At 42.8% G+C, this 16181-nt stretch overlaps 1 protein-coding gene across 1 annotated transcript in view; it reads right to left on the minus strand.

Moving 5' to 3' along the window:
- LOC126248471 (klarsicht protein) overlaps nt 1-16181 on the minus strand; it is an 892903-nt gene that overhangs the window by 18163 nt on the left and 858559 nt on the right. Inside the window, exon 23 of the mRNA XM_049949484.1 lies at nt 2292-2530. Within this exon, the coding sequence (XP_049805441.1) occupies nt 2292-2530 (239 nt within the window). The remainder of the gene's footprint in view (nt 1-2291; nt 2531-16181) is intronic.

Below are 16181 nucleotides of genomic sequence, written 5' to 3' on the forward strand. Positions count from 1 at the left end.
ACCTTTCTGACAGAAATTCACTAATCCAGTTGCACAACGGAGACGATACTCCACAGGCATGCAATTTGATTAGAAGCCGCTTGTGAAGAACAGTGTTGGAAGGATTCTAGGAATCTATGAATAGATTCGATTCGAAATCGCCTGTCGATAACACTCAATAATTCGTGTGAACAGGGAGTCAGTTGTGTTCCAGAAGAGCGATATTTTTTTGAATCCGGTTGTCTGTCAGATTGCGTTCTTCGATGTATTTCGTAATGTTCGAACATGGTTTACATTCCAAAATCCTGCTACAAATACATGTCAAAGATACGGGCCTATAATTCATCAAATTAATTTTATTTCCTTTCTTGTGTATTTCTGTGATCTATGCAGATTTGCAGTTTTTAGGTAGTGATCTTTAGTCCAGCGAGCGGTTGTATGTGACTGCTGTAAATTGAGTTATTTCATCAGCATATTCCGATAGAAATTCAATTGGGTTACGATCTGGACTAGAAGATTTGCATCTGTTAGGATACTCACGTCGTTTAGATACATCGAGGGTATCTACTTCTGAATTACTGATGTTCGCAGCTGTTCTTGATTCGAATTCTGGAATATTTACCTTGTCTGCTTTGATGAAGGAATTTCGGGAGATCGTGTTTAGTAAGTCCGCTTAAGTGGCACTGTCATCGGTAACATTATCATCGTTATCGCGAAGTGCAGGTATTTATCTTGCTGCTGGTATACTTAAATTACAACACACTAAACCGTATACGAAGACACACTCGCCCACTTGCCGATTACTCATTTAGAAAAGCTACTTGGCTTAATTATAGGTCTAGTGTGAACCACAACAAAGAAATTAAAACTGTGCGGTTTTCGGATTACAGTGTAGTCCTCTCAAGAGACGTGAAAGGAATTGGCAGAGCAGCTGAACGGAATGGATAGTGTCTTGGAAAGAAGTTGTAATACGAACATCGAGTGAAGTAGATCAAGGATTTTCCATTTCAGTAGCAGATTGTGAGACAATGGCTGAATTAGAGAGCAAACAACAAGTAGAATGGCGACAGTAGGAAAGGCGTTTCTGAAAAACAAATTTGTTAACATCAAATGGCTCTGAGCACTATGGGACTTAACATCTGAGGTCATGAGTCCTCTAGACTTAGAACTACTTAAACCTAAAAAACCTAAGGACATCATACACATCCATGCCCGAGGCAGGATTCGAACCTGCGACCGTAGCAGCAGCGTGGTTACGGATGAAGCGCCTAGAACCTCACGGCCACAACGGTCGGCTGTTAACATCGAACATAAATTTAAAGGTTAGGAAGTTTATTCTGAATGTATCGGACAAGGATGAATAAACCATCCGTCCAAGAAGTTTCGAGACTCATTTCATTCTAGGTGTGTAAGCTGCGTCATCGCAATAACAACGGTGGCAGCTTGAACTACCAACTGTAAACAACAATGTGCATTCGACCAGTCAGTTGTGAGCATGTAGTGTTAAGTAGTGGACGTGCCGTCGTAGTGTGTCAACAGTGTGTGAGAAATCGCACCGGAACATTATCTCTAAATCAAGTGTTCAAGACACTCTTTAGAATGTTGTGAAAAAGAGAAAAGTGTGTGCAAAGTTCGCAACGCGCACGTAGACTCCCGTACAAAAACAAACGCGTGGCCATCTGCCGCGGCTCAATTGAAATAAAAAACGTGGACAGTTCTTTTCTAGAAAAAAATCATCACGAGTAACGAGACTCTGATACCAATACAAACCTACAACAAAAAGAAAAATCGCAGAAATTCACATAACGGATCAACGCTTTGACGACATAATCGACTTCCAAGCGACTGTGACGCGCGAGTCTAACAATATCCGAAAGAAGGACTTTTGTGACCGTTTCACAAGGCTTTATGAAGGTTCTGTGCGATGTATTCATGTGTACGGAGACTATGTAGAATACCTAAAGCACCAAGAACACCGTCTTAACATTTCTATATTTTTTTGTTAATCCAATCTCGAAACGTTTTGGACTGACAGGGTAGAAGGTCTTTGAAATGTGGCGCTACAGGACAATGTTGTAGATTAGATAGATAGGATAACTAATTGGTGGTAGTGAAACTAATTGGAAAGAAGAGAAATGACTAAGTTCCCGGGGCACGAATGAATCGTCAGTTTGGTAATGGAGGGAAGTGCTAGGGGTACAAAATTGTAGAGGTAGGCTCGACTAAAGGAAGGAGGTTCAGATGTATGTTGGTAGCAGTAGTGGTGCAGAAATCACGAGGCCTGGACGGGACAGAGTGAAGTTGTGACTGACCTGGACGCGGCGGCGGTCCTGCGCTTGGCGGGCGACTGGTCCGCGCGCTGCGCGTCGGCCAGAGGCAGCGGCAGCACCGCAGGCGCCGCAGAGTCTTCTGCGTCGACGTCCGGCCCCAGGCCGGCGTCGGTGCTGTCTGCCAGCGGCTTGGCGTCCGGCGGCGCGGCGCCCGTCTGCACCAACAGCGCGCGGCACGACCGCTGCAAGCCGCGCAGCATCGCTTCTGCTTGCTCGATTTGCTGCAACAGGCCACCGCGTCGTTCGTCACGCGTTCGTTGCCGCCACTCCACACGACACACAACACGACACACAAGACACCACATACAACAGACAACACACAACTCTACGTGAAGAGGGAGCGCAGTGCAAATGTATAAGTAGGAAACACAGTCTTGCCATCTTAAAAATGGTTCAAATGGCTCTGAGCGCTATGGGACTTAACATCTGAGGTCATCAGTCCCCTAGAACTTAGAACTACATAAACCTAACTAACTTAAGGACATCAGACACATCCATGCCCGAGGCAGGATTCGAACCTGCGACCGTAGCGGTCGCGCAGTTATAGACGGTAGCGCCTAGAACCGCTCGGCCACCCCGGCCGGCTTGCCATCTTACGCCGACGTCAATATCAACACCGCTTCTCGAGACACACTGTTCTACTACTACTGACGTCGTCGTCGTCGTCGTCGTCGTCAGTTTCTTATCTTCTACCCTCCTCTGACCTTATGATCACTTTGCTTTACTCCACCCTGTATTGTATAGCCTCTTGCGCAGAAATTTATCAAAAAACCAGCCGCACCAAGTACAAAAAGTAAGGGCCGAGTGTGCCAGCACTGCATGATTCCGCCCGTTTTCCACGTAAACATCGGATAACGAAGGAAGACCTACACTGGTCAGCAGATTTGACCTTCACATTTATCATACACTGACGGAGAAAGAATCGCAACACCAAAAAAATAACTAATGTAGAGGCATCAATTTTCGGGAATGCATTTGTCTAGATAACATACTGAAGAGATTAACACAGGAAGATCGCAGGTTAATGTACTCGCGCAATAAACTACTGCAAATGTACATTAATAACCAGTGCAACCGCCACAGTGTTGAAAGCAAGCATGCAAACGTGCATGCATTGTGTTTTACAGGTGCCTGATGTCAATTCGTTGGAAGGAGTTCCACGCCTGTTGCACTTGGGCGGTAAATACAGAGACAGTTAATGGTGTTTGTGAATGACGCTGGAGCTGTCGTCCAATGATGTTCCATATATGTTCGACTGGAGACAGATCTGATGATCGAGTAAGCCAAGACAACATGTCAACACACTGTCGACCATGCTCGGTTACAACAGCGGTATGTGAGCGAGCATTATCCTGTTGGAAAACCCTCCTGGAATGCTGTTCATGAATGGCTGCACAACAGGTCGAATCACCAGAATGAAGTGGGATAACCACGACAGTGCTTCTGCTGTCATACGAAATCGCATCCAAGACGGTAACTCTGGGTATAGGTCCAGTGTGTCCAGCGCGCAGATAGGTTAGTTGCAGCCCACAACTGGCTTGCTTCTAACCAACACACGGCCAATTACTGACACCAGTTTTCATGAGAAAACACATCAGACCTCCACCTTGCCGTCCAATGAGCTCTCGCTTGACAATAATGTAGTCGCAAATGGGGGTGGTTTAGGGTCAGTGGAATGCACGTTACAGAGCGTCTGGCTCGGAGCTCTCCTTCAAGTACCCGATTTTTAACAGTTCGTTGTGTCACTGTGATGCGAAGTACTGCTGAAATTGCTGTTGCAGATGCAGTACGACGCACCAGAGGCCTCGTGGTCGGCCGGAGCCCGGGCTTCTTGTGACCGTACACGCTCGTGACCACCACTGCCAACGATCACGTACATTGGTTACATTGTTGCCAAGTCTTTCTGCAGTACAGCAGAAGGAACATCCAGCTTCTCATAGCCCTATTACATGACCTCGTTCAAACTCAGTGAGGTGTTTATAATGGCGTCTTTGTCACCTTTAAGACATTCTTTACTAACATCAACACACCATGTCCAATCTCAAAGATAATTGACGCTCACGACCGGTACACTCACGACCGGTACAGTGTTTACTTGAAGCAAACCTGATTTGCATTCTCATAGTGGCGCTACTAGCGCCACTCTTATACGACTGGCGCGAAATGTGAACAGACATCTTTCAGATGTAGGAACACCCCTACCAACTTTCGTTAATGTCGCACAACGACTCCTTGGTGCTGCGAGTTTTTTCCGTTAGTGTATTTCCACCTCCCTGAGAGAAATTTTTATCGCACAACATATCAAACATACAAACAGTTAATATTTCTTTTTGGGTGATTTCTAATGCAATGAAAGCAGTGTCACTACTGACCTTACTTCAAAATACTAGTCTCACCGCATAGGATTACTTGTCGAAAATCTTGTAAATCCTACTTCTTCAAAATTATTTTATGTTACCATTTTATATGGCTCACCCTGTATATTTACATAGCAAAAAAATATCGATGTGACCAAACCTGAATTCGCCCTCCCCTCCCCCCCCCCCCCCCCGCCCCACCACACATTTAAGATTTGTAATTTATATATAAGATCTATAATTTATGAAGAACAAAAAGAAAGGAAGACATCACATGAAGCGTTAATCAAAGCAAGAACACTACATGACGTGAGCACAAACACAAGTACACATAAGCGCATGCACGGAAGTCCTTGTCTATGACAAATTTTCCTACCTCGTTTTACCGAAGCCATTCCTCACGCATCAATGTGCAACGATTAATCAAATCCGGCTGAAAAATCGCCGGCATGAAAAGCGTATTAGAGTCCATTAAAACTGTCATTCTGATGTATAACATAAACGAAGAACCTTCCTGCGACTAATTTCGTCACTGTTGTTCTAATCCTTAAGAGTACGAGCATAGAGTACGCTTTCTTTGGGGCTGATGGACTGTTCTGAGAATAGCAAGTAATTTAGTGAAAGGGATGCAGTACGAACGTCACCGCATAGTATGCGGAACTTTCCATTGTCACGGATTTTGTCACTGTGCGAAGCACTGCCACCTCTATTTGTATGTATAATACTAACGTATTAGTTACAGGAGAAATTAGAACCAACTGGCAATTAGTTTTTTTTTCTTCTAAGGCCGAAAGAAATTTCTCTTATTAAACTTTATATACAACTTACCCTTTGTAACTGAACACAATAGTTCCGTCGCCAAACATGGCAGTTACAGTCAATATCGACCAAATATACATGGATGAAAGCCATCAGCTTAGTACAGAGGCAGAAGAAAGTTAATAATAAAACACCGTATCAGAGTGGCATTTGAGCTGCACAGCAAATACTACTATTCGTTTGATATTAATGTCGGTAATAGTTTTAGTTTGTGAATTTAGAACTGAAAAGCTTGTTTTCCATGTCACGGGACCATTAGAATAATGAACAGCTCCCATAATGAAGATATTAAGATTACTATTACGGTGAACGTAACCACCACGTTTCAGTATGTGCCGATGATTGCCAGTCATAATATTTCGTATCATTTCATAATCACACTCTTGTCGGCATATGATGATGATTAAATATGGTCGTCCTACAAGCCAGTACTGAACTCACGAAACAAGAAACACTTGCCTCCAGAAAACCTGTCCAGTCTGGGAGTCTGTAAATACGGCCGTCTAACTGACGCCTTGGGCAACTAATATAGCAGCAATCCGTCAGTAGGTCAGTGTGCTATGGATCTCTCATAATTAATTTTCTCTGAAGTTTTAGAAAAGACGGCGACAAGAAAACTAATGCGGACCAGGACACGGATGACGTTTGCAGCGAGGTCGGTCAGCGCTTGAAACTATCACACAGGACATGCTCGTCACTAAGCTGCGACTGTAGCGCTACCTAAACGCGGTTATCTGCTACATCTGACGCGCCAAATATACAGATTTTGCTCCTGAAAACGTACCTGCGCGAAATAGTTATATTAACATCACTCACAACTGTCATTTGATGTTCAAGCAAGAATCGAACATGGGTCCCCTACTTTATAGCGCAGTGTGCTAATAAATATTTTGTGGCACAAATAATACAAACGTGATCACGGTATGTAGTTTTAAGTTGCTTGTTTGAGATGAACTTGGCAGATAGGGAAACAAGTTTCGTCTCTACCTAATCGGAACTATCAGCATGTTGTTGTTGTGGTCTTCAGTCCTGAGACTGGTTTGATGCAGCTCTCCATGCTACTCTATCCTGTGCAAGCATCTTCATCTCCCAGTACCTACTGCAACCTACATCCTTCTGAATCTGCTTAGTGTATTGATCTCTTGGTCTCCCTCTACGATTTTTACCATCCACGGTGCCCTCCAATGCTAAATTTGTGATCCCTTGATGCCTCAAAACATGTCCTACCAACCGATCCCTTCTTCTAGTCAAGTTGTGCCACAAACTTCTCTTCTCCCCAATCCTATTCAATACCTCCTCATTAGTTATGTGATCTACCCACCTTATCTTCAGCATTCTTCTGTAGCACCACATTTCAAAAGCTTCTATTCTCTTCTTGTCCAAACTATTTATCGTCCATGTTTCACTTCCATACATGGCTACACTCCATACCAATACTTTCAGAAACGACTTCCTGACACTTAAATCTATACTCGCTCTTAACAAATTTCTCTTCTTCAGAAACGATTTCCTTGCCATTGCCAGTCTACATTTTATATCCTCTCTACTTCGACCATCATCAGTTATTTTACTCCCTAAATAGCAAAACTCCTTTACTACTTTAAGTGTCTCATTTCCTAATCTAATCCCCTCAGCATCACCCGATTTAATTTGACTGCATTCCATTATCCTCGTTTTGCTTTTGTTGATGTTCATCTTATATCCTCTTTTCAAGACACTATCCATTCCGTTCAACTGCTCTTCCAAGTCCTTTGCTGTCTCTGACAGAATTACAATGTCATCGGCAAACCTCAAAGTTTTTACTTCTTCTCCATGAATTTTAATACCTACTCGGAATTTTTCTTTTGTTTCCTTTACTGCTTGCTCAATATACAGATTGAATAACATCGGGGATAGGCTACAACCCTGTCTCACTCCCTTCCCAACCACTGCTTCTCTTTCATACCCCTCGACTCTTATAACTGCCATCTGGTTTCCGTACAAATTGTAAATAGCCTTTCGCTCCCTGTATTTTACCCCTGCCACCTTCAGAATTTGAAAGAGAGTATTCCAGTTAACGTTGTCAAAAGCTTTCTCTAAGTCTACAAATGCTAGAAACGTAGGTTTGCCTTTTCTTAATCTTTCTTCTAAGATAAGTCGTAAGGTTAGTATTGCCTCACGTGTTCCAACATTTCTACGGAATCCAAACTGATCTTCCCCGACGTCCGCTTCTACCAGTTTTTCCATTCGTCTGTAAAGAATTCGCGTTAGTATTTTGCAGCTGTGACTTATTAAACTGATAGTTCGGTAATTTTCACATCTGTCAACACCTGCTTTCTTTGGGATTGGAATTATTATATTCTTCTTGAAGTCTGTGGGTATTTCGCCTGTCTCATACATCTTGCTCACCAGATGGTAGAGTTTTGTCATGACTGGCTCTCCCAAGGCCATCAGTAGTTCTGATGGAATGTTGTCTACTCCCGGGGCCTTGTTTCGACTCAGGTCTTTCAGTGCTCTGTCAAACTCTTCACGCAGTATCTTATCTCCCATTTCATCTACATCCTCTTCCATTTCCATAATATTGTCCTCAAGTACATCGCCCTTGTATAAACCCTCTATATACTCCTTCCACCTTTCTGCCTTCCCTTCTTTGCTTAGAACTGGGTAGCCATCTGAGCTCTTGATATTCATACAAGTGGTTCTCTTCTCTCCAAAGGTCTCTTTAATTTTCCTGTAAGCAGTATCTATCTTACCCCTAGTGAGACAAGCCACTACATCCTTACATTTGTCCTCTAGCCATCCCTGCTTAGCCATTTTGCACTTTCTGTCGATCTCATTTGTGAGACGTTTGTATTCCCTTTTGCCTGCTTCATTTACTGCATTTTTATATTTTCTCCTTTCATCAATTAAATTCAATATTTCTTCTGTTACCCAAGGATTTCTATTAGCCCTCGTCTTTTTACCTACTTGATCCTCTGCTGCCTTCACTACTTCATCCCTCAGAGCTACCCATTCTTCTTCTACTGTATTTCTTTCCCCCATTCCTGTCAATTGTTCCCTTATGCTCTCCCTGAATCCCTCTACAACCTCTGGTTCTTTCAGTTTATCCAGGTCCCATCTCCTTAAATTCCCACCTTTTTGCAGTTTCTTCAGTTTCAATCTGCAGTTCATAACCAATAGATTGTGGTCAGAATCCACATCTGCCCCTGGAAATGTCTTACAATTTAAAACCTGGTTCCTAAATCTCTGTCTTACCATTATATAATCTATCTGATACCTATTAGTATCTCCAGGATTCTTCCAGGTATACAACCTTCTTTTATGATTCTTGAACCAAGTGTTAGCTACGATTAAGTTATGCTCTGTGCAAAATTCTACAAGGCGGCTTCCTCTTTCATTTCTTCCCCCCAATCCATATTCACCTACTATGTTTCCTTCTCTCCCTTTTCCTACTGACGAATTCCAGTCACCCATGACTATTAAATTTTCGTCTCCCTTCACTACCTGAATAATTTCTTTTATCTCGTCATACATTTCATCAATTTCTTCATCATCTGCAGAGCTAGTTGGCATATAAACTTGTACTACTGTAGTAGGCGTGGGCTTCGAGTCTATCTTGGCCACAATAATGCGTTCACTATGCTGTTTGTAGTAGCTAACCCGCACTCCTATTTTTTTTATTCATTATTAAACCTACTCCTGCATTACCCCTATTTGATTTTGTATTTATAACCCTGTAATCACCTGACCAAAAGTCTTGTTCCTCCTGCCACCGAACTTCACTAATTCCCACTATATCTAACTTTAACCTATCCATTTCCCTTTTTAAATTTTCTAACCTACCTGCCCGATTAAGGGATCTGACATTCCACGCTCCGATCCGTAGAATGCCAGTTTTCTTTCTCCTGATAACGACGTCCTCTTGAGTAGTCCCCGCCCGGAGATCCGAATGGGGGACTATTTTACCTCCGGAATATTTTACCCAAGAGGACGCCATCATCATTTAATCATACAGTAAAGCTGCATGTCCTCGGGAAAAATTACGGCTGTAGTTTCCCCTTGCTTTCAGCCGTTCGCAGTACCAGCACAGCAAGGCCGTTTTGGTTAATGTTACAAGGCCAGATCAGTCAATCATCCAGACTGTTGCCCCTGCAACTACTGAAAAGGCTGCTGCCCCTCTTCAGGAACCACATGTTTGTCTGGCCTCTCAACAGATACCCCTCCGTTGTGGTTGCACCTACGGTACGGCCATCTGTATCGCTGAGGCACGCAAGCCTCCCCACCAACGGCAAGGTCCATTGTTCATGGGGGAATACACCCATGTAATGCGGAATTGACCGCTGGACGTTACTAGAGGCGGGTTGCCAGTATAAATGGAGGCGAGGAATATTGTGTTATCGGTAGAAAACCGGTAAGAGCTGAGTGGATAAGTCAGGTCTCTGTGACTTCGAACGTGGACCCGTCATTGAATGTCACCTGTGTAATCAACCCATCAGGGACATTTCATTAAATGGAAACGTGAATGAACAACCACAGCTAAGCCAAGACCTAGCAGACCTCATGCACCGATCGTCGAGCATTGTTGAGATAAAATTGCATGAAATCAGCTAGAGGAGTGACTTAAGTTCTTAAAGTGCTACCAACACTCCAGCTAACAGAATAACTGTGCGCGCGAGTTCAAAAGATTGGGGTACAATGGTAGAGCACATCCCCGCATTTCTGTAGTCGGTGCTAAATGAAGGTTGAGGTAATGTGAAGAGTGACGCCCCTGGACACTGGATGACTGGAAACGAATAATTTTGAGTGATGAATCACGTTATACCCTGCGTGAATCCGATGGAAGGGTTTTGACAAATGCCTGCCATACGTTGTAGTGCCAGCAGTGAAGTACGGAGGAGGTGAACAGTTCAGAGACTGTCACTGATTGTATCAGCGTAACAGTGCACCCTATAGGCAATGATTTATGGGCAATAACATTCCTGAAATTGGCTGGCCTCCCCAGAGTATCTAACTGAGCATAAAAGAACATATTTGGGACGCGTTAGAACGTCGACTTTGCTCCACACCCCAACGTTCAACATCACTACCCTATCTGGTTTCGGCTCTGAAGGAGGAATGGGCCAACATTTCTCTGCAGACGTTCAGACACCTCACTGAAAACATCTTCAGCAGAATTCAATCCGTCATAATGACGAAATGTGCACACATCCCACATTAATGTACACTAACAGGTGTCCAGATATTTTTGGGTCAGATTGTTTACATTGGTTGATTAGAACATCTGGACACGTTTATAATCCGCATCCCACACCTTTGCATTTACATATATAGTAGGCATTTTAACCACTGACATACCATTATCTGACATTTTATTGTAAAAAAATGGTACGAAAAACGCATCTTTTGTGTGTTTTCAATATTGTGGAGCACTGAATCAGCATGTTTGATTCTTTGCAAGTTCTAATACAAAAGCCACCAAATATGACAATTTAGATTAGTGAGCTGTATTCCAACATGGCGGTTCAGCGTGTGACGTAGAAAACAATCGTCAATCTGGTTCATGTTCTGTAGTGATTTACCGAAATCTGACAGGACTTATTGCGAATTTGACGCAAAGTGATATTCCTACGATATGACGCAATTGAATTCATCCCGCACCATTTTTACGTTAGCTTTCATATACCTCGTGAGGGCGGCTTATGTACGAAGTTTAAAGTGATACAACCCTAGAGATGTCGGCGCATCGACACAAAATACACGAGTCAAAATTGCTGCAACGTTTCCCCGTCCGACTGCCTCATTTCTGTTATGCACTGCACATACGGATATAGCTGCCACAGCATCAAACAGTTATGCAGTAAGACTGATACAAGTGGAAAATTATCTGGCTTTAAAGATGGGCACATACTGGTAACGAGTCTTTGTGTCACTTCTTTCGTAAGTCGAAGAAGTAGTACCGGATCTCATTCTTAACATCACTGTCGTTTTCAGATAACTGTATTTTGAAGCTTTTACTACGGAAGCATAAGACCACTGAGCGACCAGAATCTATGAACGTAGACGTTAGCCAGACGCACGATGCTCTGACGGAAACAGCCGTCACCGTCTGCACAAGCAGAACTTACAATTAGTTGTAGGAAACCGCTGTATGGCATCTGTGTGACGCAGTTCAGGAAACATACTACAGCTTTTTAGATTACGTTACCTATCATTCCTGCGACGCAGATTCATTTCAAATCTTGCTTCTTAGGAGAGGAAGCAAACAAAAAACGGCGGGAAGTGACATAATTGCATGAAAAGCAAAAATGTGATTTAATTCTCAATTTCTTTTTAAATTTTTTTTACAACTTAGAAATGTGTAATAGGCCAGTAGTCTAGCTCGCACTCTGGCCTCCTGGAGGAGGTGTGCTACGAATTCCGCTATCGGAACACTGAGTTGCAACTTGTCACTGGGCCGTTTCCAACATTACGAACTCAACAGAGGTTCCAACGTTGCCGCGATTCTTTCTTGAAACCTTCAAGAGGAATGTGAGGTTCGTTAGGATGGCGTCACTGGCAGCGAGCTGTCCGCAGGGATCCAGGTTCAACCTCCGGTTGATATTTTCAGCAGGTCACGAACATTCATTACAATGGGTACATCGCTAATGAGTACAATTTTGTACATATCAGATTTAAGGTTAACGTTCAGCCACTTCATTTTAATGTAGTCTTTCCAGTTCGGCAACTCAAGTCTGAACAAGGGATATTCCATATTTTGTTCCTGTCAGCAACATTTACAGCAGTACTTCTAGATTATTCCGAAACGTTCTTGCAGAAGCAGTTCCCAACGAGATATTTTTGAAACACAGCTTACTATCAGTTTTAGAAATGGCAGTATCATCCACCGTGTTCGAAAGAAAAAGTTGGTCGCTTGTTTTTCAAGCACTGTGCAAGCTTTCGAGAACTTTAAATGATCGCAGTCTGTTTTGCAAGTACCTACCACATCCAAATGATAAACGAATTAGTCCTTCCGTTAGAGGAAATGTTATTTACAGCGACAGACAGATGCGCAACAACTGTACTGCATGCAACACTGACAGAACTGATTCTACAGCCAGGTATTACAAGAGTATTTTTTTCTGACAAACGATCAATACATTTGTCAATGCAGGAGCGGCTCCAGTCGCTAAAAAGTTAGAAACAAGATAAAACCGCTGCCTTATAATTCTTCTAATTTACTTATGAAAATACCACTATAAAAATTTCATTTCGCCTTTAACGGCGAAGCTTAAGCCACTGGAGCCGCCCCAGGCTGCTATCAGTTGTACGTGTGAGAGGGGATCACCTGCCACCGCAGTTGCGTCAACAAGCAACTGGTTTGCTGAAGACACTGAAGATCCTTCCTGTAGATGGTTGACACCTCAGGACACGCTGTTACACACATGAAGCCCGTCGACTAGTTGGAAACAAATTACACCACACTTCAGTACTTGTACTTACGTGAGTTCACAGCAACAAAAATTCTCACTTGAAACATCATAATCACAACAAAACATAAAATGCCTAAACATAATTACCTTCCAGCTGCTAAACAGAGCAGTTCAGATTCCACGACGTCTTAAGCAATTGTCGATCTGATGATTCGCAGTATTAATGGCTCACTGACTCAGTTCAAAATGGTTCAAATGGCTCTGAGCAATAAGGGACTTAACTTCTGGGGTCATCAGTACCCTAACTTAAAACTACTTAAACCTAACTACCCTAAGGACATCACACACATCCATGCCCGAGGCAGGATTCGAACCTGCGACCGTAGCGGTCACGCGGTTCCGGACTGAAGCGCCTAGAACCGCTCGGCCACACCGGCCGGCTCACTGACTCCGTTGACATCCGCTCTACATTTGTGTTGAGCTGGTGCTACACTGAGAGATTATACATATAGTTTGTTCATCATACATCACAATACTTAATTTTCATTATTACCGCCTTTGTTGTATTCTACGTTACTGAGCAGTGTATGAACTTTTATCGAATAACCCCTTATGCAAAGTGCTCCTGTAATAATCTCATAGGATGCAAGCAGTATTAACAAGAGTCATGAAACTAGCATAATAGATGTAACCCTGCTGAAATACTAAGCTGCATACTGCGTGTCAGCAAATTTCTGTAAGTACTGTATGACTCACCCGAGTTGCCACCAAAAGCGTATTATGTTTTGGAGAAAAGAAGTGTCTCTCCTGGGACTGACAAGTGTTGCTGGTATATAAACCTTCAAGTATTCAGTGGTATTTCTATGCGCTACAGCGGAAACATGCAGCTTCAGAAGTCAACGTACCATTACCATTAACGTTTCTCGACTTTATGCACCTGGTACATACCACACTGTAACAGAACTCGTGACACTTTTTCCAGCAGTAAACGCATTTTAAGTTAGAATTTCGGAAAGAGATTAACATAAATTAAGACTTAACTGAGAAATACATGTCTGTTGACCCTGGGTCCACTGTAATAAAGTACAGTACTCGTGAAAAAATTCTTATGGTTTGATATCTCCCCTAGACCGACTGGAAACCACTGAAAACATAGGTCCATTTTGAATATGCTAAAGATGCACATCTCATTTAGTGAGACACTTCACTCCTTCACTTAATATCTTATACTATCGACAGCCTGTAATAATCTCACCGTTAATCATAAAAGTTTTTTCCTTTACAATGTCTTATTTTACTGTCGACCGTTTCCTCGTAGTTTTCTCCTAAATACGTGGTACGTACGACGCTCTCACCAAATATTCTACAGATGTGTCATTAATATATCTATGATAATCTAACGCCAATATTGACTTGATGAAACCACCCCTTTTCTTGTGTGGCTTAGTTCAGTTCTGGTTATGTTAATATGTTCAGCTACATTTACTGTAAATGATACCCTTCATATTTCAGCCCATTTACCTACCTATCTATCTATCTATCTATCTATCTATCGCTTTTCCTTTTACTATGAAACCTGTGCTGTTTCTTATGCAATTATCTTAAACCCCTCGACCCTTCCAGTGGCCATCTCAGTACAGTCGAAATCATTATGGTCTTTGATTTTTTGACGTGCATTTCATTTTATACAGACCTGTGTCCATGGCATGTTGTTTTTAATCCAACTAAGCTTTGCGTTTTGGAACAAATTGCACCATGCACTGCTAATCTGCTTCTGACGCCTTTCTTACTCAGCTGAAAGCGTTAACGGCGCATAGTAATAAATCTGATAAAAATTGCACGTGACTGAAAATAGAACTAAGAGCCTTTTCGCAAAGCGGAATTTTGTAATGTGAACATTAAGGCTCGTTACTGGAATGCTGCTGCCAAGAATTTTTACAGTAAAGCATCGATTAGCCGAAACAACTGAGGGAGGGAGCGAGATGTTTAGAATCACTCTTATCGGATAATCGATCATTTACGAATATGTACCAATATTCATAGGAATAAGAAACAAAAAACATTCGAATTAAAACGAAAGTTTACATATATAATTTGTATCATATGTCTTCCTAATAAGACAACTGTGTAGACATAAAGTTTGAAAAATTCAAAACTGTCACTGAAGTAGGTTGGTTGGTTTGGGGAAGGAGACCAGACAGCGTGGTCATCGGTCTCATCGGATTAGGGAAGGATGGGGAAGGAAGTCGGCCGTGCCCCTTCAGAGGAACCATCCCGGCATTTACCTGGAGTGATTTAGGGAAATCACGGAAAACCTAAATCTGGATGGCCGGACGCGGGATTGAACCGTCGTCCTCCCGAATGCGAGTCCAGTGTCTAACAACTGCGCCACCTCGCTCGGTACTGAAGTAGGTCTACAGTTTAGAAAGAGTAGTCTAAAATTTTGTTTTTGATTCAGAGCAGAGACTAGTTTGTTTGTTTTTTCGATATTCTTTGCGAAGACTTTAAAAACAACAATCGGACAACCCCTTCCTCCTCTTGTTCTAACCGCCTCTCGCCCGTTCCAAGGCAGTGAAAGCCTTCCTCACCGGATGGTGTTTTTTCAGTGCAGTAGTTAGCGCTTCGCATTTTCTAGTCGTCGCAAGGGTCCTGATGATGGTCTATGACAGTGGCAGTTATTTCATCGAGTGCCAGTTTTTGATATCCATTGTCATCAATATTACCTATCAGCCAGTCCCGAATATTTTTTCTGATTGCATTTTACCTATTCTCAAGATCTTGTAATCAGGACGATCAAATTGGCTGTTTCGCGGCTCTGTAAGTGTATCTGAAACAAGAGGCTAGTTCCAAACATTTCCTACTACATCGTCCTTCACAGTAGCTCCAAGCTTCTGCCGCTATGTACACAGCGTTCTGCAACTCAATTTCTTCAACTCGCCAATAACATAAAATGCATCGGAAATACTAAGGATAAAGCGTTTACATTTAGCGACATTGCAAATGGCACAATAGCATGACATGAGACAAGTGAAGTTTGAGACGTGAACACACAACAGGTGCAATGTCGGTTGGTAGACAGGGAGCGGGAAACAGTCGAACTGGCCAGCCCGTGCCAATGGAACTTCTACACTATCTGATCAAAAGTATCCGGACACCGCCGTGCAACGCGGAACTGACCACTAGATGTCACGAGAGGCGGACAAGCCAGTATAAAAGGTTACGATATTGCAATGCCTGTGTTAAGAAGAAGGATGCAAAGTTCCTTCGGCATGCACGAAATCAGTGCCAGGAACGGGGTACAATTGTCG

Source organism: Schistocerca nitens, chromosome 3, assembly GCF_023898315.1.
Source record: "Schistocerca nitens isolate TAMUIC-IGC-003100 chromosome 3, iqSchNite1.1, whole genome shotgun sequence".
NCBI lineage: Eukaryota > Metazoa > Arthropoda > Insecta > Orthoptera > Acrididae > Schistocerca > Schistocerca nitens.